The sequence below is a fragment of the Protopterus annectens genome, chromosome 16.part0 (assembly GCF_019279795.1).
Source record: "Protopterus annectens isolate FY-2018-M chromosome 16.part0, PAN1.0, whole genome shotgun sequence".
Classification (NCBI taxonomy): Eukaryota; Metazoa; Chordata; order Ceratodontiformes; family Protopteridae; genus Protopterus; species Protopterus annectens.
In genome coordinates, this window is record NC_056750.1 from 530,143,540 (window position 1) to 530,163,985 (window position 20,446).

The 20,446-nt window shown below is 44.9% G+C and overlaps 1 protein-coding gene across 4 annotated transcripts in view; it reads left to right on the plus strand.

Annotated features, from left to right (window-relative positions):
- The window catches only part of LOC122790735 (TAR DNA-binding protein 43-like), a 41,567-nt gene extending 26,822 nt beyond the window's left edge, over window positions 1-14,745 (plus strand). For all 4 annotated transcript variants that reach the window (XM_044058320.1, XM_044058321.1, XM_044058318.1 and 1 more), the window contains exon 6: window positions 13,150-14,745. In XM_044058320.1, coding sequence (XP_043914255.1) covers window positions 13,150-13,683 — 534 coding nt within the window. In that variant the 3' untranslated portion in view covers window positions 13,684-14,745. The remainder of the gene's footprint in view (window positions 1-13,149) is intronic.
- The last annotated feature ends 5,701 nt before the right edge of the window (window positions 14,746-20,446 follow it).

The following is a 20,446-nucleotide window of genomic DNA, read 5'->3' on the forward strand; positions in this document are numbered from 1 at the left end:
TCTAGTATATACATCATGCCTGCTTAGAGTAAACATTGGCAAAAAGGATGATCTAAAAAAAAGTATACATTATATGTGAGCTTCACAATTTAGCTGCTCTTAACTGAAGTAGAGGGGCAATAGATATGTTGTCATTCAATCCTGGTATAGCTTCCAATATTTGCCAGTAGGTCTCTCTGTACACCAGTTGTTTCCCAAGGGCCACCCCTGGCTTCCCTGGGGAGGGTTTCCAAAACTAAGAACAAAAACTTTGCTCTGTTACATAGTAATGTATGTTTATATAGAGCATTTTTAGAAAAATACTGTTACTTTGAGAAAAGGCCCCGCACTTAAAACGTACCCTTGCATTGATTGGAGAACGCAGTAACTGGTCCCCCATATTAAAGTTTTTGTTGTTACTACCCTTCCAAAAAAGTTTTCACTGACTTCCCTTTAAGATCGGGGAGGTCAGTAAAATCACTGAATTTCTCCCATTCTTTTTTCAATGTTTCTGGTGATACCAGCATTTACACTGTAATCAGTAATAAAGGTTCTTTGTAACCCTACTGTTTTTTGAACATTGTTAGAACCTGTTAGAGGGTATATGTTCCCAGTACCTAAAATGGGTTTATACTTTGTTCCTGCCTTCCCCCACCTCGTTCTGTACATTAATTAAATCCTCTGGGTATCCCCTTTCCATGAACATTTAGGTTAAGTTTTGGCACTTTTTAAGATGTAATCGTGTTCATCAGATGTCATTTGGCAAGCCTGAATGAATTGCCCCTTGACTATCCCTCCCTTTTGATTATAGGGGATGGGAACTAGTATACTGAATATAGGCGTTAGAAAAAGTAGGCTTCCTATAAATGGTAGATTTAAAACCTGTTCAACGAAAGACCCATCCAAATTATGTTGTAACCTGATAGGTTAATGTAAAAAAAACTAGTGCTTTGATTCAAATCTTGTATTTGCCCATTGGTGCCATTCAAGATAGATATCCAGAAATCTAGTGTACAAGTTCCAATGTTTGTTAAATTTACTATTGATAAAACATTTTTCTCCCATACAGAAGACTATATCTGCATATGTGGGGGCACAATTCGCCCCCATGGCAACCACTGTTAAGTTACTTGTTTAAAATATTCTCCTGAAAAATATAAAAAATTGCTGTGTAGAATGAGGACAGCCGGTTCCAAACAAAAAAAAATCATTGTGCCTGGGGTGGTTCTTCCAGCCAGGCTAAACCCGTTGATATAGTGGAAAAAGGTCTACAACAACATTAGTAAGGAATAAAAAGATTAGGGACATTTAATTTGGGTGTTATTTTACCCAAGAATTCTGGAGTATTTTTACCTCAAATATGTTTTGGATAGGAAAGAAATCTTGGAGCCCTCAGAGGCCGTAATGGGTCTTGGAGGGTACCTTGGGGGTTTTGTTCTCCAAATATAAGTGCTTGATTACTGACCCTTGATCGAATAGGTCTTAAGTAGCTGTATTTTTTTTGTATGATGTATTAATCTCGTTAATTGATACTATCGAGTTTCATCCTGTAATATAGAATTCATTTTGCCCTCAGTCTTTTCCATGAGGACCATATCACCCCCCCCCCCTTTTATCGGGCTCAATAACACGAACAGCAGAATTTTTCTTAAAGCTTGTTCAGACTCATCTAAATTGGGGGTGAATTTCTGCCATCTTAATCTGTCTCTAATGTTTTTCTCAAGACTCAAGGTTTTTCAACTGGGGGTGAATGGGGGGGTTAAGTACTAGCCTTCCTAGGTACTGGATTCTCCCCATTGATAAAACTAGTCCCCAGTAGATTCTCCACATTTATGGATTCTCCCCATTGATAAAACTAGTCCCCAGTAGATTCTCCACATTTACTTTCCTTATAAAGATTTTAAGGTCCATAATGACTATTGGGCTATGTTGCTAGTTCGATTAGGCACATAGTTAAAACCCTTAGCGAACCAACTAAAATGTTCTGTCACGGGTACATTGCTGTAGTTGAAAATATGAAAACCAGATTGGCTTATTCTCCCCTTTTAAGCAATCAATGGTTGGGGTACAGAGGTTACCAGTTCTTGTAGAACCCCCCCCCCTGCTGGTAAGGTTCCCTGTAAATAGTTTATTCGTTCCATTATCCTTTCCAAAAGCCTGGGGAGAGGGGTTCATAATTTGAATTATCTTTTCACCCCATTGATATAAGGTCTATACGTGCGTGTGTGTGTGTCTGCGTGTGTGTGTGTCTGCGTGTGTGTGTGTCTGCGTGTGTGTGTCTGCGTGTGTGTGTGTCTGCGTGTGTGTGTGTCTGCGTGTGTGTGTCTGCGTGTGTGTGTCTGCGTGTGTGTGTGTCTGCGTGTGTGTGTGCGTGTGTGTGTGTCTGCGTGTGTGTGTGTCTGCGTGTGTGTGTGTCTGCGTGTGTGTGTGTGTCTGCGTGTGTGTCTGCGTGTGTGTGTCTGCGTGTGTGTGTGTGTCTGCGTGTGTGTGTCTGCGTGTGTGTGTCTGTGTGTGTGTGTGTGTCTGTGTGTGTGTCTGCGTGTGTGTGTGTGTCTGTGTGTGTGTGTCTGTGTGTGTGTGTCTGTGTGTGTGTGTCTGCGTGTGTGTGTGTGTCCGTGTGTTTGTGTGTGTGTGTGTGTCTGTGTCTGTGTGTGTGTGTGTGCCTGGGCGTGTGTGTGCGTGTGTCTGTGCCTGGGCGTGTGTGTGTGCGTGTGTCTGTGTGTGTGTGTGTGTGCGTGTGCGTGTGTGTGTGTGTCTGTGTCTCTGTGTGTGTCTGTGTGTGTGTCTGTGTGCGTGTGTGTGTGTGTGTGTCTGCGTGTGTGTGCGTCTGTGTGCGTGTGTGTGTGTCTGTGTCTGCGTGTGTGTGTGTGTCTGTGTCTGCGTGTGTGTGTGTCTGCGTGTGTGTGTGTTGAAATGATTAGGAGAAATCTAGCTAGGAGTGTGAGGAGGATCATGTGCCTGGTTTGGCATACTTGTAGGAGTGTCTCAATCTGACAGGAATGTCTGGGTAGTGCTAAAAAATAGCACTTTCATTGTGTAGCTTTGTTTCTTGCACTTTGTGCACTGAGGGTGGCACAGGCCAGTGTAGAAAGGGAGTGGACAGTTACGGTGGTTTTGTGTTGCCCCCCCCAGCTTGTGGTGACTGCTGTTGGTATGGAGCAAGGCAGTTTAAAATTGTGAATCTGTGAAGCCTGGAGTATTTCAAGAGTGGATGCTGGCCCAAAGGTGTAATCCTCTTCCCCCATTAATTGTCTGGATGGCATGCTGGGGTGGGGACAGCTACTTGCTTATGTGGCTGGCTATCATGCAGTAAAATTGACTTTAAAATCCAACCTAAACTCCATCCAAGTCTAACCTAATTACCATTTCCTGTGTGTTTTGTACTTGCAAGTGGTGCTGTTTGCACTTGTATGCAGAATCTAAGTGCTACTGGGCCAGAGATGACCCAGTTGCTCTCCCATGTTGGTGTATGGATTTACAACTCATAATTTTGGTTCATGACTTGTCAATTTATTGTAGTCACCAAGGTGAGGTGTGATCTTTAACGCAGTTTGCCAAGGAGTTCAGGAGGATTATTTTGCTTCTGGTGGGAGCCAGTGGTCTAGTAGTAATGTTCTGCCGGAGCCTCCAATTGCTGTATTAAATTTAGTCAGATGTTGTTGGAAGTAATTGGCTACACTGTAAAGTTTGCTGGGCATGGTCAGTGGTTCAGTGTTTAGAGCCACTGTTTTATGGTATTGATATTTTGGAAGGTGCAGCTGGGAGCTCTAATGGTGAACTGCATGTACAGGGGAGTTCCACTGAAAGTATTGTTTTGGAGATTTGTCAGTCTTCTGATGGAGAGTAGTCTTCTAAATTGTCCCCATCTAGGGGGCAATATTCCAGGGTGAGAGGCCAGTTTGAGTTGAAGCAGACCTCAAGGCAGTAAAAGCCTAAAAGTGAATGGGAAGGTTTGCCAGTTAGGTTGTTGCTCCACTGGAGTAGACAGATGTTTGGTGTTTTGCTTCCTGAATGGAGTCTTATAAGTTGAGAGGCTGGGGTACTGGAGGCTAAGCAACCTCTTAAAAAGCTAGTCAGCCTCTCCTGACATCGGCAGAGGCAGGCATCCCAGTTAACCTCTTCAAACTACCAAATGGAGAACAGGGGCAGCTTCCATAACAGTACTGAAGCTGCTGGTTATTTTAGGATGTTCCTCCACCTCAGACGTCCCACCAGCTGCCAGCCTAAGGGTAGAGTATCTGGCCTAGAAACCTTGACCTTTTTATGTGGCTCCACCCCTATGGCTGGTTCAGGATCCATACTGAGGGCCAAAACATTTAAGTCGTTGATTCTCTAAGGGCTGCCAGGCAGCTGAGTAAGGTTTTGGGGGTGAACTGACAAATTTTACAGGGTGTATGGTCATGTGACAGCCTTAAGCAAAGACCATGGATATCTTTTGTGGAATATGCCAACTGCACTTAATTTTGCCTTTTTAGATGACATCGGCTAACAGCAGAAAAAGCAACCTAAGCTCTGACAAAAACGAGAAGATTCCCCAACAGGGTACTTATGTTAAGCGTGTCCAGAGACCCAGAGACCAAGCAGAACGAGTAAGCTGATCTTTGACTGCGGCAAAGATGTTCTTCGTGTTTTACTGTTGCAGTCATTTAAGTAGCGTTCTGGCAGGTTGCCCTCAATTGGCCTGATTAACAAAGTCTTGGGTCCTGCGTCTGTTATAATTTCCATTTCCAAACTACAGCTGAAATTGTCCAGAGTTGTCCTGTCTGTCATAGACCATATGATTCAAAGGAGTTTGGATGATCTTGAGTAATAAAGGTTGCTTGTATGTGTATCCTAGTCTGCTTCTCAAAGCACAGGGCCCACACATGCTTCTGGCTGGACTTTCCTTAGCCAGACATATTGGAGAAAATGCAGTAGCATCTTGAATCCAGTGGGAACATCGTGGTCACATTCCACAGGGGATTCCCATTTCAGCATTTGAGATCAACTTTAGGCACGGTATGTCATAACAAAGCCAGTGATTACCTACCCTATCTTCAGGGGCCTCTGATCATAAAAGCCAGGACCAACCTTGTGTCCAAGACCTGGCTGAAAAAGCCAAGGCCCTGCATTTGTAGAACATAGTACAGCAGGGAAATGCTAATTTGCCTAAAGTATCAACGCAGCAGCATTGCTGAGAGCCTAACTCTACAGTGGGCCTGCCTTCTTTTTGAAGTATTCACATATACAAAAGAACAAATGTGCTTTTACTTCACCAGAGAAAGCTGTCATTCAGGACTCTAGAAAATAAGCTGTCTGGTGAGGATGAAGCTCTTTTTTTTTTTTGTCCTGCCCCCCACTGTTTCTCTGTGAAGCTACTTCTGGTTTTGTTTGTATATTAAACTAAGCCAGAAGAAGTCGCACAGTTCTTGCCAGGTTGAGTCATTAACCAGGGCAAGTGGTGATCATAAACCAGAATCCCTTTAAAATCAGGATTGGGGTATATAATTTTATGGCAGAAACCTTTGTTCTAAGAGGTGAGGTATAAAAGCACCCTAAGTGCTAGCCTTTAACCTTGTCTGAAGGAAACACGAGCACGTTAAGGATTACATTTTTAGCTTTAGCCCCAGTGCCTGGTGGGTGGGGTGACCTATAACCTAGTGAATTGTCACTTCGTCTCTATATCCAGTAACACACACCACTTTGTCTATGCTTCTAGCACTGGTATTGTATACTTCTGTGAAGACTGCTATCCTGTAACATTGCTACCTGGCCGTTAATCGGTAGGTGAAAGCCACCCCTTTGCTTTTTCAAAAAAGTGTCTGAGGTAATCGAAGGTTACAAGTTTTTCTTTTAAGCACCTATAAAGTCTACAAAATGGGTAATGTATCTGTGCAAAGAACTTGATGACTAAAGAGGTGAAGTGCCAGCAGTCTCCTATGTAGAAATGGAGTGAATCAGAACACCTCCACACTAGCCAAATTGGCAGTCCTGCTAAACTTGGATTTGGGTGCACTTCAGTATTTGAATTTTGGCATTGCTAGAAGGTAAAAAGCATTAGTATGGTTACTTTAAACAAGAACCTCTAGACTGTTTAGCCTATTAAATGACTACCTTTGCCTGTGCCTGTAATCCAGCACTGGGATTTTTCTTTTGATCTAGCTGTTGCTGCAAATACCTTTTTCCAGTGTTTCTTGTGAAACTTGCCATTCAAGATTGTATGCAGATATTTTTGAGCTGATTGAATGGCCCCTTCATATCATGCAAAGCTGCAGCTCTCTTGTAGCTTATTTAGATAAGTGCCTAAAATGCCGGCAGAAGATTTCCATGGACGCCCATATGAATTGCGTCTTGCTTTGGGGATAGTTCACCTCCAGGAAGATTGCTCTGTCTGCCATTCTCCTTAGTAGAGGGATTTTGCTTGAGAGAGGGAAGTTGATGGATAGAGGGTTATTGAAGCCAGATTTTAAGAGTCCTTGGACAAGGCTTACCAGACCAAGTTATCAAAGGGGTCTAAGTTAAGCTCAATTCTACTGTGAAGGTGCAGTTGCCAGCTCTGCAGTCTTCGGAGCCGTGCACAGAGCCAGTGTTTTGGAGCTGGTCCCCCATCTTGAAACGAAACCTTGATCCGCCTATTCAACTCTTCTTCAGTTCCTTCGACTCATTCTTTGAGGACCCTCTGATGTGGACTGGGTGGTGCAGAGGCTTCTCAAACCTGGCACTGGCAACATTATGGGCCTAGACTCTGCTGGTGTCAGCCGGAGACCATTGCACCTGCTGTGACTAATTCGCCAAGCCTTCAGAGCTGGGGGAGGAGGATCTGATTGTGGAGCAGAGGCCTGCTCCAGTGCCATCGGCTCAGTCAACCTTTACTACTTCGGTACCGTTGGAAGAGTCTGGAAGCAGGCGTTCTCTGGTTTGCTGGGGGGGGGGTGTCGAACCGATGCATCTGTTCCAATCCTTCCTCTTGGGGTGTCAGCATGGATGAGCTGTGCTCAGTCCTCTGGCTTGGAGCCCACTGTCTCTCCACTGGGGAGTTTGCAGTCTTTGAAGCAGGCCGCTTCCAAGTGCCACTTTCTGCCTCACAGGTTCCTGTGAAGCGTAGAGACCAGCGCCTTGGGTAACCCCATCGGGTGACCCTTCTACTAGGACCTCACCAGAAGCTCCCACTGAGAAACGCAAGAGGAGGCATTTAGATTCCCCGCAGGATTCTTTGACTTCGGACACTGACTTGGAGGAATTAGAAGGGTCCCCCTTGGAGGATCTCTCCTTTGCTGAGTATCCTGGAATTCTTTAAGCAGAGGGGTGACAGGCAGTCCGGTTAACCCTACTGAGGATCTCACTTTTCACCTCCTGGGTGACTCTGCCCTTTGAACTAATGGAATTGGTTGCTCGAGGTGTGTGGGAGGCTTTTGATATTATGGAATCGGTCCCTCAGAGGCCCAGCAAGTTTCACCCCCCCCCCCCCCAAGATGAGATGTTCCTCACTAAGGGAGTTCCAGTTGATGCCATGGTGGTGGCAGCGGTCACCAAGAAATGTCAAACCTCTTCTGTCTATCCTCCCTTTAGGGATTCCAGGACTATAGAGAGGTATGGGAAATGCATCTATCTCTGAACTACTTGACTCATTCTACCGGTCTTCAGAGATCTCAAAAGAGCTTGGAGGTACTCTGCAGGGTAGTACAGATGGAGCTGTCTCTGCGAAGGTGACAGCCCAGCTTGATACCCTTAATTCCATAGTTAACTCGTCCATGCGGCTCACTTCCTACACAGCCGATGGCTCTAGTCAGGCAGCGGGTTCAGTGAGGTCTCTTAGGAGACCTTCCTGGATGTGCTTATGCTCCTTTGCGGATGCGCTTATATGCTCCTTTGCAGAAGCCTTCAAGTCTTCCTCTGTCAACACCCCATTCAATGGCTCGTTTTTTCAGTCCCAAAGTCCCGCAGACTCTTACTAGGTGTTGGCAAGAGGGGAAGACCAACTCTGCCGTAGGAGCTACTTTGCCCAACCCCTCCAGGGGGACGGCCCAAGGGACTTGCTGTGGCATGATTGCCCCCCCCCCCCCCAAGAATCCTGTATGCCTTCACCTATACCCCTGATTATGAAATTTTTGCGGAAAGCCAAAAGCCTGGGAAGGACTGTAATCTTAATGGCCCCTTTTTAGCCCTGACAGATTTGGTTCCCCTTCCTCCAACTCTTATCAACTTGAGGAACCTTGGATTCTGGACCCAGTTCCAGACCTGCTGACACATTTGTCAGGGGCCCTCCATTCCTCCCTCCCCTTCCCTTCCCCACTGACAGCTTGGCTGCTCAGATTCCCAACCTAGCCAGGTCACACAAAGTTTCTTCTGAGGTACAGCATGTTGTACCTTCACATTAGACTTCCACCAGAAAGTTGTATGCTAGTAAATGGAAGCGATTTGCTTTTTGGGCTTCCCAGAATGACTTTGATCCTTATGTTGCCCCGATTGCTAGTATCCTGGAATTCCTATGCAAGCTTTTTCATGAAGGTGCTGCAGCTGCCAGTTCCATTGGCCGCAATTTTGAATTTTCACCTCTAATCTGAAGGTTCTAATATGATGTCTCAGATTTATGTAGGGCCTATCTGAAGATTACCATTTATCTTCGGCAGCCTGTTAAGACTGCCTTTTACTCCTTGCAATCTAAATTGTGTTGTCACTTATTCCCACTTTGAGCCTGCACCGCCCTGCCATTTGAAGTTTTTCTTGGAAGACTTGGTGGCCCTTACCTCAGCACGTAAGGTGTCTTGAGGTTCAAGCCTTTTCTAGCAAACCCCATATTTTTCATCTAGAGTATCACTGAGGACTAATCCTTTATTTGCCAAAGGTGTTTTCTGAGACTGACCTAAATCAGACTAATTTCCAACCTGTTTCAGTAATTATTCTAATAAGTTGGAGTACATGTTGCATAAACTTATGTTGCATAAACTTGATGTCCACAGACAATTGAGATTCTATTTGGACAGGACAAAGGAATTTAGAAAAAGATATGATCAACTCTTTGTATCTCATGCTGTGACACTGAGGATTACCAATTTTTAAAGTTACCCTTGCCAAATCGTTAACTGACTGCATTAAATTCATATACTCTTTAGCAAACCAAATCGAGCATGGTGTGAAGGCGCACTCCACTAGGGCGGCTTCCACTTCTGCTTATGCAGCTCGATTGCCTTTGGACACTGCACCTGCTACTTGGTCTAAGCCGCATACCTTTATCACTCATTGCAAAGTGGACAAGGCTTCCTTTAGTTCCACTGTCCTTGGGAATATACTCCCTTGAGCCACCCAGGATTAGGGTGCTTGAGATGCTACCCATGTGTAAGAATGAACTGTGCGATTTAACTTCACATAAAGAAGTTATGTACTTACCATAACGTTCCATGCGAGTGTTCATCTCCGAGTCTGGTGGTCTTGTTCTGGTACTTTGGTATGTCTTGGGTTATATCTGTTTATGCTGGGTTCAGCAAACTAGATCTGAGTTGGGACAGAGCATCATTGGATAGGGACCTGGTCTCTAGCTACTCTTTATCTTCAGCTAGTAAAAGCAGCCAAACTGAGTCGAACCCATGTGTAAGAATGAAGGCAAGATTAACCACTCTAACATTGCTTGACCCTGACGGGGGGGGGGGGGGTCAGGGAAGGTGGTGACTTCAAAAAGTGATCGCTTTATGGTCTGATCTTTACCAGGGAGGATGACACTGCTACAGTGGCTACTCATGTTTAGGACCAGGTCCAGGATTTTAGTTTCAAGGATTTGGCAGTCTTAAGCAGCACTTTTAAAATGGGTCATGGTGCAGTCATATTGTGAGCATGTTCTTTCTTTGTAAAATAGTGTAAATTGCATAGTGTAGAAAGAACACTATACAAAAGCTTTCAAATATGTTACTGTAATGCTGTCAACTGTTGCATGCAAATTCCTGGCTTTAATAAGCCCATTGGCCCGAATATTTAATCTTCTGGGTCAGCTGATATTAGGTTTAACCAGGCAAACCTAGTAGGCTATTGTACTTTTGAATGACACAAGCATCAATTGGTTATGAAGCTTATTTGGTCTCCCGGTAGGTGACTGAGATTAAGCTAAACACTAACGCAGGACCGCAAGGTGCATGTCAACCACCCAGTAACTTAATCCTGTGCACTTGCCAGACTGTATGCTTGGTGCTGAGTTATGGGAGAGTTTTGTCGTATCCAGACCTGTAGTAGGTTTTAAGATTTGGTAGGGTGTTTGTCACAAGAGACAAAACATTCACTGTGGCATTCAACATGTGGAGGATTGTAGTTTTTGACTTTGTGTGGGATGTGAAAGAATTGCTTGCAGCAAAAATATAAATATACAGAGTTCCTCAAGGTCCTGTTTGTGTAAGTTATACCAAAAGCAGCAACAAACTCTGGCTTTAATGTGTGACATGATACTGTTGGGCCACCTTTTGGCCATTACCGGGAAAAAATAGTTGCTCAGCTGAACTGATCAGCAAGTTTGTACCTTTTTAAAGTCATTTCAGTTAACTGGGGTTTGTCAGGAATGGTTGCTTCTAAAAGTTAGATGTGGAAGACTTGGCTTGAACCAATTTCTTTCTACAGTATAGTCATTATAAATGCATTGGGTGACTTCAACTACCCAAACATAGACTGGGAACATTACTCAAGCCCCAACACCCTAGCCCAAAGGTTCCTGGAGTTCATAAACTCAAATGCTATGGAACTAGTCACCATTCCCACAAGAGGAGAAAATATACTAGACCTGATCGTCACAAACATGGGGACAAAATGCTCCACACAGGAAGTATATCCCTCATTGGTGAGATCAGACCATAAATTAATCTCACTGGAGATCCACATCCCGCCCCCAACCCCAGCAAAAAATACCACAGTGAAGAACTTCTCAAAAGCAAACTTCACACTTAAGACTGGAGTGGTATCCTTCAAGGCCCCCGAGCCAGTGGAAACCACAACCCACGCTGCTGAAACCCTTACAAATGCCTTCTACGAGCACCTCCAGGATGCCCAGGTGAGAGCTGCTCTCTAAAGCAAAAAACACAGCATCAATGGGACCGGACAGTGTCCCCGGCTGTGTGCTACACTAACTCAATGAGGAACTAAACCCACACAAGGCTGCTGATTAATCTTAGACTTACTACAGGATACGTACCCAAAGAATGGCGTACGGCATCTGTGGTCCCACTCCACAAAGGCGGTGCTTCTACGGACCCTGGAAATTACCGCCCCATAAGCTTGACTAGCCTGGTCTGCAAGGCTATGGAGAGGATCATAATGGAACTCATAAATAAAGACATTGGGGACCTACAGACACTGGATCCTACCCAATTTGGCTTTAAGGGCAGATCATGCCTCTTGAACTTGGTCGACTTTTTCGAAACAGTCACTAAGGCCATTGATGAGGGTAAAGCAGTTCACACAGCCTACCTTGACCTAGCAAAAGCGTTCGACACAATACCCCACTCGGGTATCATAGAAAAGCTCACCAGCTTAGATGTAAACCCATATGTCACAAGATGGGTTGCAAACTGGCTCAAGGACAGAACCCACAGGGTTAGAGTTGCTGGTGCCATGTCAGACTCTAAGCCGGTCACAAGCGGTGTCCCACAGGGCTCAGTCCTGGGCCCCCTCTTGTTCGGCATTTATTTTTCTGAAGTGCAGGCAAACATGGGGGGGATTGTGGCTGACAAAATTTGCAGGCGACTGCAAAACTGGGCACCATAATTGACACTCCAGACACAGACATCCTCCAGAGAGGTCTCATAGAAATGGATAACTGGTGCCAGAGCCATGGCCTTGAGCTAAATGCCAAAAAATGTATAGTCATACCCTTTGGGGAAAAACCAGGTAACCCCTAATTACCACATAGGTGGTAATCCATTAAACATGGAAGTTATCAGGGACCTGGGCACCCAAGTTGACAGTAACCTCTCTTTTGACACTCGCATTGCCAAAGTGGTTAGGAAGACCTTCTACATTGCCCACCTGATCATGAAGGGATTCACATCCAGATCAGGAGAGGTCATTGTACCCCTGTACTCTTCACTTATCAGACCAATGATTGAGTACAACGCCCCATTCGGAATGTACCTTACCCGACACCTGCAGTTGGAAAGACCCCAAAAGTTCCTCACCAAAAGGATAAAGGGGCTCAAACATATGTCATACGCTGCCCGACTGAAGAAACTCCAGCTCTATTCAGTCGCATACTGTCTGCTCAGAGGTGATCTGTGCCTGGCATACAAGGCCATGTCCAACCTGGAATTAATGGACATGCTCCACCTCAAAAAAATCCAAATCCACCAGAGCCACGAGAGCAAGAGACTTAAACCTCAACACGGATATAAATAGGACGTGCTGGAGGGACAGATTCATCACCCAGAGACTCCTTACACTAGGGAACAGAATCCCAGTCCATGTGAGGCAGAGCCCTTCACTGACTCTGTTCAAGAGAAATCTTGACGAGTGGATGGGAGATCGTAGGTTTACCCCGGGAATCCTCTCAGTGTCACTGCTGGACAGAGGCACAGCAAACTAATGGGTATAGTATTCTCATCCTAAGGGGTGGTGAAAGCCACACTCTGGCTAGGCTTATAAATGCCCTAGGGCAGATAGCCTAGTATGAACCTATAAGATGGCATCTACATGTGTAGAGCTGGGGTTAAGGAGTATTTACAAGACCTTGGGCAAAGGGGGACATTTCCTAGTTTCCATTATGATAGTGGGGTATTCAGTCTAATATTGGTAAGACATTTAATACATTGTGGGTAATGTCAAAACAAGATATTTAAATGCTGTTGTGGTTGTCTATTTTCAGAACTACATTTAATTTCTTAAAAGCTTTAACCTCCAGGTGAAAGTCATAAAAAGAGGCACACTTGCCACTGAGTTTACAAAACCATGTGTTGTATTGCCACTGAGATTATATGAAATTATTACATGCATAATTTACATTCAGCGATATCCTTAAAGAGCAGTATGGTTTCCCTTTTTTTCTACATGATTGGAAAGTTCTCGACTAGGTGAACGCTTCTCACTTCATAATTCAGCAGTATAAAATCGGCATGTATAACCAGAGCTGTAATAACACCAGTGTGTATAGTAAGATCTCAAAGCAAATGTGTTAATTAGCCCCATGCTGTTTGGATTTAATGAGTTAATTTTTTTTCTTTTTAGGTGGCCCAGTCTCTCTGTGGAGAAGATTTGATTGTTAAAGGAGTCAGTGTTCACGTATCGACTGCAGAGCCTAAGCAAAATAACATGAGGCAAATGGAAAGAGGTGGCCGATTTGGTAACCCAGGCTATGGTAACTCAGGCTTTGGGAGCCAGGGGAGCTTTCCTGGCAGGGGAGGTCCAGGTGGCCCTGGAATGGGAAGCCAAAACAGTATGAGTAGTCAAGGGATGAACTTTGGGTCTAGTTCTGGGTCTTTTAACATTAACCCTGCTATGATGGCAGCAGCACAGGCAGCATTGCAGAGTAGTTGGGGGATGATGATGTCTAATCAGAATCCATCTGGACCATCGGGGAATAATCCAAATCCTGGACCTAGAGAACAGAACCAACCATTTTCTGGTGGGAGTAATTCCTATGGGTCAAATTCTGGATCTTTAGGTTGGGGATCAGGAGCGAATGCACCTGGCTCTGGTGGGAGTTACAATTCTGGGTTTGGGTCCAGCATGGAATCAAAGTCCTCAGGGTGGGGAATGTAGTAAAACCTCAGTGAGGAATCCCTCTTCCAGATGGTAAGTATGAAGCTCTCAGGATGGATTAATTTCTGAATATATGGTATAGCGAAATATTTTTCATAGATTTTTCTTTTGTCAACAATGGCATTTAAACATTGTTCAGATTTTATGGGTATTGAAACACCCTTTACTGGCTGAAAACCAGTGCCTGATGGGTGGGTGGGTGGGCTGTAAATAGTGGTATTTTTTTTCTCTTGGTTTTAAGTGAGTTTGAGCCCTGTTTATTGCATGACTAAGTTGAAAATTGGTTAGGAGATGCACGGCTAGTCTTTAGTCCCCTTTAAACTTATTTTTGGGGTACCCTAATTTTAATCCTTTTTTTGGGGGGATAAGTTTTCAATCTCTGCAGCTTCAGTGCTTTATGTTGAGTACTTGACATTCCTAGGTGTAAAAATATTTCGTCATACTGTATTTTGACGGTGGGTGTTGTACTTTTATCCACTACTCTTATTTCATGGAATCGTTTCAACGCACGACTGTGATGTGGAACCAGAAGGCTGTTTGGACTTATGAATCCTTGTGTGGGATTGATGTTGATGCCAAGGCATGAGAGGCTGGTATGATTCGGGAGCAAAAGAGAGCGCGTGCAGAGACCTGTTGGTGCGATATGGAGTTTTGAACTTTGCAAGATGTGACTCAGTCTCTGTGGCTTTGGTGAGAGTGCAGAGAGCCGAAATGGCAATGTACGAGTGCATTGTACCTAGAAGACTGCCATATCTGAGACTTTGTAGAATTTTATACCACAAAGTATAGTTTAACATGCAGATGAATGTTGAAAGTGTAATGGATATTTGTGTCTTCCCCATCCCCTTGTCAACCTGATGGATGCTGTATGGTGTGTGTGATATAACTTTGACCTGTGTGACCGTGAAATGGTGACATTTGTTGAACCCTGAGGAAGCCGGTAGTGAAGTTTGTGGCAGTTGTGTGCAGGTTCAAAAGAATGCAAAGATCGCTTTAGCTGTGTTTTGTTCGAATGATTTATTTGTAACGTGTTGAATTTCTTAATAAAAGTATTTCAAGTAATGTCTTTTTGTAAACTAATATATTTCTAACTCTAACAAATTTAGAACAGATGTATCCCAACTGCTATCCTGATGCAAGTTATTGCACTTTTATTTTAGTTGAGACTTTATTAGGGCAAAATGCAGTTTTGATGGCAGCGTGTTTGCTGTGGTCTTTTTTTTTATTATGGGAGAGCTGCTGTTCTGTTTTCCAGTGTGATTTCAAGCTGTCACAGGTTCCCTTGCATGAAGGTTGCTCAAGTGTTGCTACAGAATTTTCAGCTGTTATTGAAACCATACTACTTTGTGTCTGCCTGCTTTGAGCATTGTTTATTTTTAAATTCAACACTTGTCCCACTGAAAGTGTTGTAAAGTGAAAATTCTTAAAGGTTGAGGCCATAACCAGTAAAAGTAAGACTTGCATCACTGACCTTTAGATCACCTTGTAAAAACGCTCTGGTATTCTGCCCCGTCCGGTGCATCAGATGTGTATCTTGGCGTCCCTGCTGCACTGAAGCACTCTAGTACAGGCTAACAAAATTTTGAATAAACTCTAGCTTTTTTCAGCTGTCAACGAGTTTTAGTTTAACTTGAGGTTAGGCCTATACCTGTCGCTTGCACAGCTGTTTGTTAAATCCTTGTGGGTGCGCAATCCTGATTTTTTTATTGGCCTGTTTGGGATATTGCTCATTGAAAAAAATGCTTATTTGACTTCTCGGGGACAAAGGACTTTTCTGCCCTTGAGGGAATGTTCCCTTGAATGTTTTGCTTCTGTAGTTAAAATCCAAAAAGTCCCAACTTGTGATACTTTAAAACACTTGTCAGACTTGTCAGATGTCCTATCCCAGTGTTGCAGTCAGGTGGCCTATTCCAATTTTGCAGTATTCACTAGTGGTTTTACCCTTCTTCCCATCTGCTTGTTTAGCCAGGTTTCTAAAGCTTTTGCAGTCCCTAGTGGTGTCTGACATCTGGTAAGTTAGCAGGTACGTGGGCCATAAGTGACATCTGTGCGCATCAGTCAGAACTTTTTAGCTGCCGGCCATGCGCCAGGTGTTGCTGCTACTCATGGACGTCTGATCAGTTTTAAGTACCCCATTGGGGATTTTCTTTGGTCACTTTGTATTATGCTTGCTAAGAGCAAGTGCAACTGTGGTCGCCGGGTTCCCCGCAGACACCCATGACCAGTGTCTTGTTTTGGGTAGGGGTCACTGTTATATAGTTTGTCCCCATGACCCTTGTCACCAACTTCAGGCTTTTATTCCTTGAAAACTAATGCCTTAGGCAGATCGCTGTCTGAACGAAAGCTTCTTCTGATGCCCCCGTCCGAACCGCCCAGGAAAAGGGCTAAGCCCACAAGGCGGTCTACGTCCACAGATTCTTAGCCTGCAACAACCATTCCTCAGGGGACTCCTTGTCCTACTCTTCTCAAATTTCTTTCCCTGCGGTATATGCTTCTCCCAGAACTCTCTGGTGAACTGGACTCCTGTGGAAGATCTTTCCTTCAGGGACACAGAATCTTGGAGCATTTTAAATGGGATTGCTCAGACATGTCTGAGCAACAAAAGATTCTATGACTTGGTCCAGATGAATCTCCTAATCCAGCTCTTATTCCTCCTGTCCTGTACGGCTGTATGCATTAACCCAGATTCTCTGCCACCTGTCCCTGGAAGGGCAGACGGGCTGTATGGGGTACCTTATGCAGTCATTCCTTTTCAAATGCCTGCCAGCTGACCCAGCAACCATTTCTATTGCTACTGATAGGGCTACCAAACTTCTCCCTGCTACCACTGTCCTGCCTGCCGATAAAGATAGCAAGGCCATGGAGAGGTGGGGGAAGACTTGCACTTCGGCTACTCTAGCCTTTAAGGCTGCAAATTACCAGTCACACATGGCCAAATTCTCCTTGGCCTTACTGGAGAAAGCTTCTAAATGATCCATGACTGCTCTGCAAAGGCATCCCTGTCTTCCTTGGGGTCATCCCAGAGGCAAACTTTCTCTAAGGTGTGCATATGATGCAGCGGAGGCCTCTGCCAGGTCAGCTGCCTATGTATTGAGATGCTGTTGGCTCTGTCTACAGCCCCTACAAGATTACTTTCAGTCCAAAGGAGCATCCAAGATTTGGGCCTTAGACTGTCCTTTTTAGCTGCAAGGTAGCCGATCAAGTCACTTAGCCGATCAAGTCACTTCAGCAAAAAGGAAAGTGCTCCAAGGTCAGAAGCATAGTGTTTCTCCAATCCCAAAATTTCAGATAAACTTGGAGAAGCTACCACACAGGAGACGGCCTTGGACTCCTCAGGACACTGCTCGGACACCCCCTTTCCAGAAAGGGGAGGCAGCATCTGCCTGCCTCCTTTTCTCCCCAGTCTCATTGCCTCCTGGCATGGGCCCTGGTGACGTCCGAAAAATGGGTTTGGTCTATCCTGATGGTAGTGTTAACTTCATGGTCTTGGATGCCCCCAAAAAACTTCCTATTCCACTACCTCCCACCTCTCAAAGGTCCCTCCTTCCCAGAGGTCCTAAACCTGCTGTTCCAAGGCACCATAGAACTTGTTGCCCCTCTCCCCTGCTCGAGGCAGAGGCTTCTAGTCTAGAATTTGTTGCCCCGGAAGGAGGGACCATGGAGACCCACCCGAGACCTTTCCCTGCCTCAACCCATTCCTGAAAGTCCCTTCTTTCAGGATAACACTTACCCATTCTCTTTCTTCAGAACATCAAGGGAGGCTTATCTACATTATCCCATAAAAAAAACATCCTCCAGAAAAATTCCTCCGATTCAAGGCAGGTGCCTTGCCCTTTTGGACTCTCCACTGCTCCACGGGTATTTACAAAATGCTTAGCCCCAGTCATTGCGTACTGCAGAACAAGAGGCATGCAAATGTTCCTATACCTAGACAACCTCATTCAAGCTGCAGACAAGCAAACCCTCCTTGGAGGGTTTACTTCTGCAGTCTCTAGGGTTCCTCATAAGCTTCCCCAAATCCAAACTAAATCTTACACAAGGTATTGTCTTCCTAAGATGCAGAATCAGAACAGATTTCAGGATGGCCTTCCTACCTCAGGAAAGCTCCTTCCTTGACCAAACTCCTTCACTCTGCCCTCAAGATGCAGTGGTATCTTTGTTCTGTATGGACCCAGCACTCGCACCCCTTAGAATTCAGGATCCCACTTCTCCCCTTCCTCCAAGAACTGAAGTGGTTGCCCAGGTGATCCTAAACCCAGGTCTCCCCTACAGTTGCCCTCCCCTTCTCAGGTCATGCACACAGACGCTTCATATCTAGTCTGGGGGGCAACATTGGACAGTGCAAGGTTTGTGGAAAGACCAACATAAACAATGGCATATCAACATCAAGGAAATGTCAGCCATTCTTCTGGCCTTGCAGGCCTTTCTACATTTTCTCAGACTGGGCATTCTGAAGATCTTAACAGTGGTACCTGAACAAGCAAGGAGGGATGAAGTCCTTCCTCTGCAGGCGATCCCTACATGTATGGGATCTAGTTGTCTCCAGGGTATCTCCCTCCAGGCAGCCTACATCCTTTCCCAACACAATTGTCAGGCAGACTTCTTAAGCAAAACCTCCGACAGTCACGAGTACAGTCACGAGTGGATGCTGTCAAGGGGGAGGTATTCCTGGATTGATCCACAGGAGGGGTATTCCACAGATGGACCTGTTTGCGTCTTCCATAAACAGGCAGCTCCAGGGATATTACTCCAGAACTCTTGACCCAAAGGCTCTTCAAACCGATGCCGCCTTAATGTATTCAAAGGGGAAATTCCTGTATGCCTTCACTTTAATCCAGAGTCTCCTACTAAAAATTCAACAGGACTCGCCAGCAATCTTGTTGGTGACCCCCTTTTGGCCAAGGCAGCACTGGTTCCCCCCGCTTATCTGCCCAAAAGCAATTGCAAGTTATCCCCCTCAGTGGATCTGCTCACGCAGCAGCTGCAGGTTTATCTTTTTTCAGATATTGGAATGTCATTTGGTCTTGATAAATGTGCAAAAGCAACCTTTGAAAAAGGAAAACAGTTTGGGACAAGAATGTGATTTAGCAAGAGGGAGTGTCTAAATATTTGATCAGTAGTAAAACATGAGTAAATGTGAATAAAGCTCAGTAAAGGAGTACTTTTGAAGATTTTTAATCCTGAGAACCGCATTGACATCTAGGAGTAAGATCCAAGCTATAACTCAGTTTGCTCTTCCTGTCCTGGTTTATAGTTTTTATAGGTTCATGGGTAGGTACTAGGCTATTGGCCTAGGGCCTATATAAGCCTAGCCAAAGATACCCTGGCTTTCGCTGCCCAAGAAAATCCTGTGCCACTGTCGAGCTGAGCCACAGAAGTGATCCCCGGGGTGAATTTCCTATCTCCCATCCAATCGAGATTTTTCTGTAAGAGCGCTAATGAGGAGCTTTGCTTGATAAAGATGGGTAGTTTGTTGCACAATATTGGAAGTCTCTGGGACAGGAATCTATCCCTCTAGCATGTTCTGTTTATTGTGGTGACTAGGTTTAGGTCCCTAGACCGTGTAGCTCATAGGGATTGCGATTTCAAGTGGAACATGTCTAAAAGCTCTGGGTTTGGCATAGCTTTGTGTGTTAGGCAGAGATATAACGGAGTAAAGCTGCAGTTTTTTGAGACTGTCTGCATAGGGCATCTGTTTGAGGCCAGTAATGCCCTTTGTGATGTATTTCTGTGGCCTTTCCAGTTGATCACTTGAGGTACATGCCAAAAGGGGCTTTGTACTCTGTAATGGGTCTGAGTGATGAGTAGAGGGGAACAATGACCTTTCTTCCTGTATGAGAACGCTTTTGTGATGAGGTGTGCCACGTAGAAGGATTTCCTGACTACTGTGGTGATGTGGTTATCAAGAGACTACTGTCCACCTGTGTCCCAAGGTCTCATCACACTGAGTTACTACCGCCTATGTGGTACTTCATGGGTACTGAGTTTTTACCAAAAGGTATGACTATGCACTTTTTGGCATTGAGCTTGAGGTCATGGCTCTGACTCCAAGCATCTGTCTCAGATGCCCTTTTGTAGGATGTCCACATCTTTTGGAGTTTTGATTGGCTCCTAGTTTGCAGTCATCTGCGAACTTCGTTGGCCAAAGACTTTCTGTGTTGGCCTGTACTTAGAGAAGTAGATAACCAAGAGGACCCAGGACTAAACCCTGTGGTACTCCACTTGTCACTGGTCTGAAGTTGGATTTGGAGTCTACTACTTATCAAAGTGTGGGTTCTGTCAGTGAGCCAGTTGGTAACCCAGCTTGTGACATAGGGATTTATACCTACTTTAGTGAGTATCTATAATTCCAGAGTGGGGGATTGTCGAGCCTTGGCGAGATCTAGATCCTTACCCTCATCTATGGCATTTGGTGACTGCTTCAAAGAAGTCTTATCAGGTTTAGTAGACATGATCTGCCTTTGGGGTCCTGAGTTTGGAGATTACCAATGTCATTGTTTGGAAGTTCCATGATACGTTCCATAGCCTTGCAGACCAGGCTCGTTAGGCTAATGGGGCGGTAGTTTCCAGGGTCTGTGGTGGCTCCCTTTTTGTGGAGTGGGATAACCGTTGCTGTGTCCCATTCGATGGGCACATAGCCTGAGTTGAGGCTATGATTGAACATGGTGCTTAGGTGGGGTGCCAGTTCATTCTGTAGTTCATGTAGAACACAGCCTGGGATGTCATTTGGTCCCATGGATGCTGTGTTCTTGGCTTTGGATAG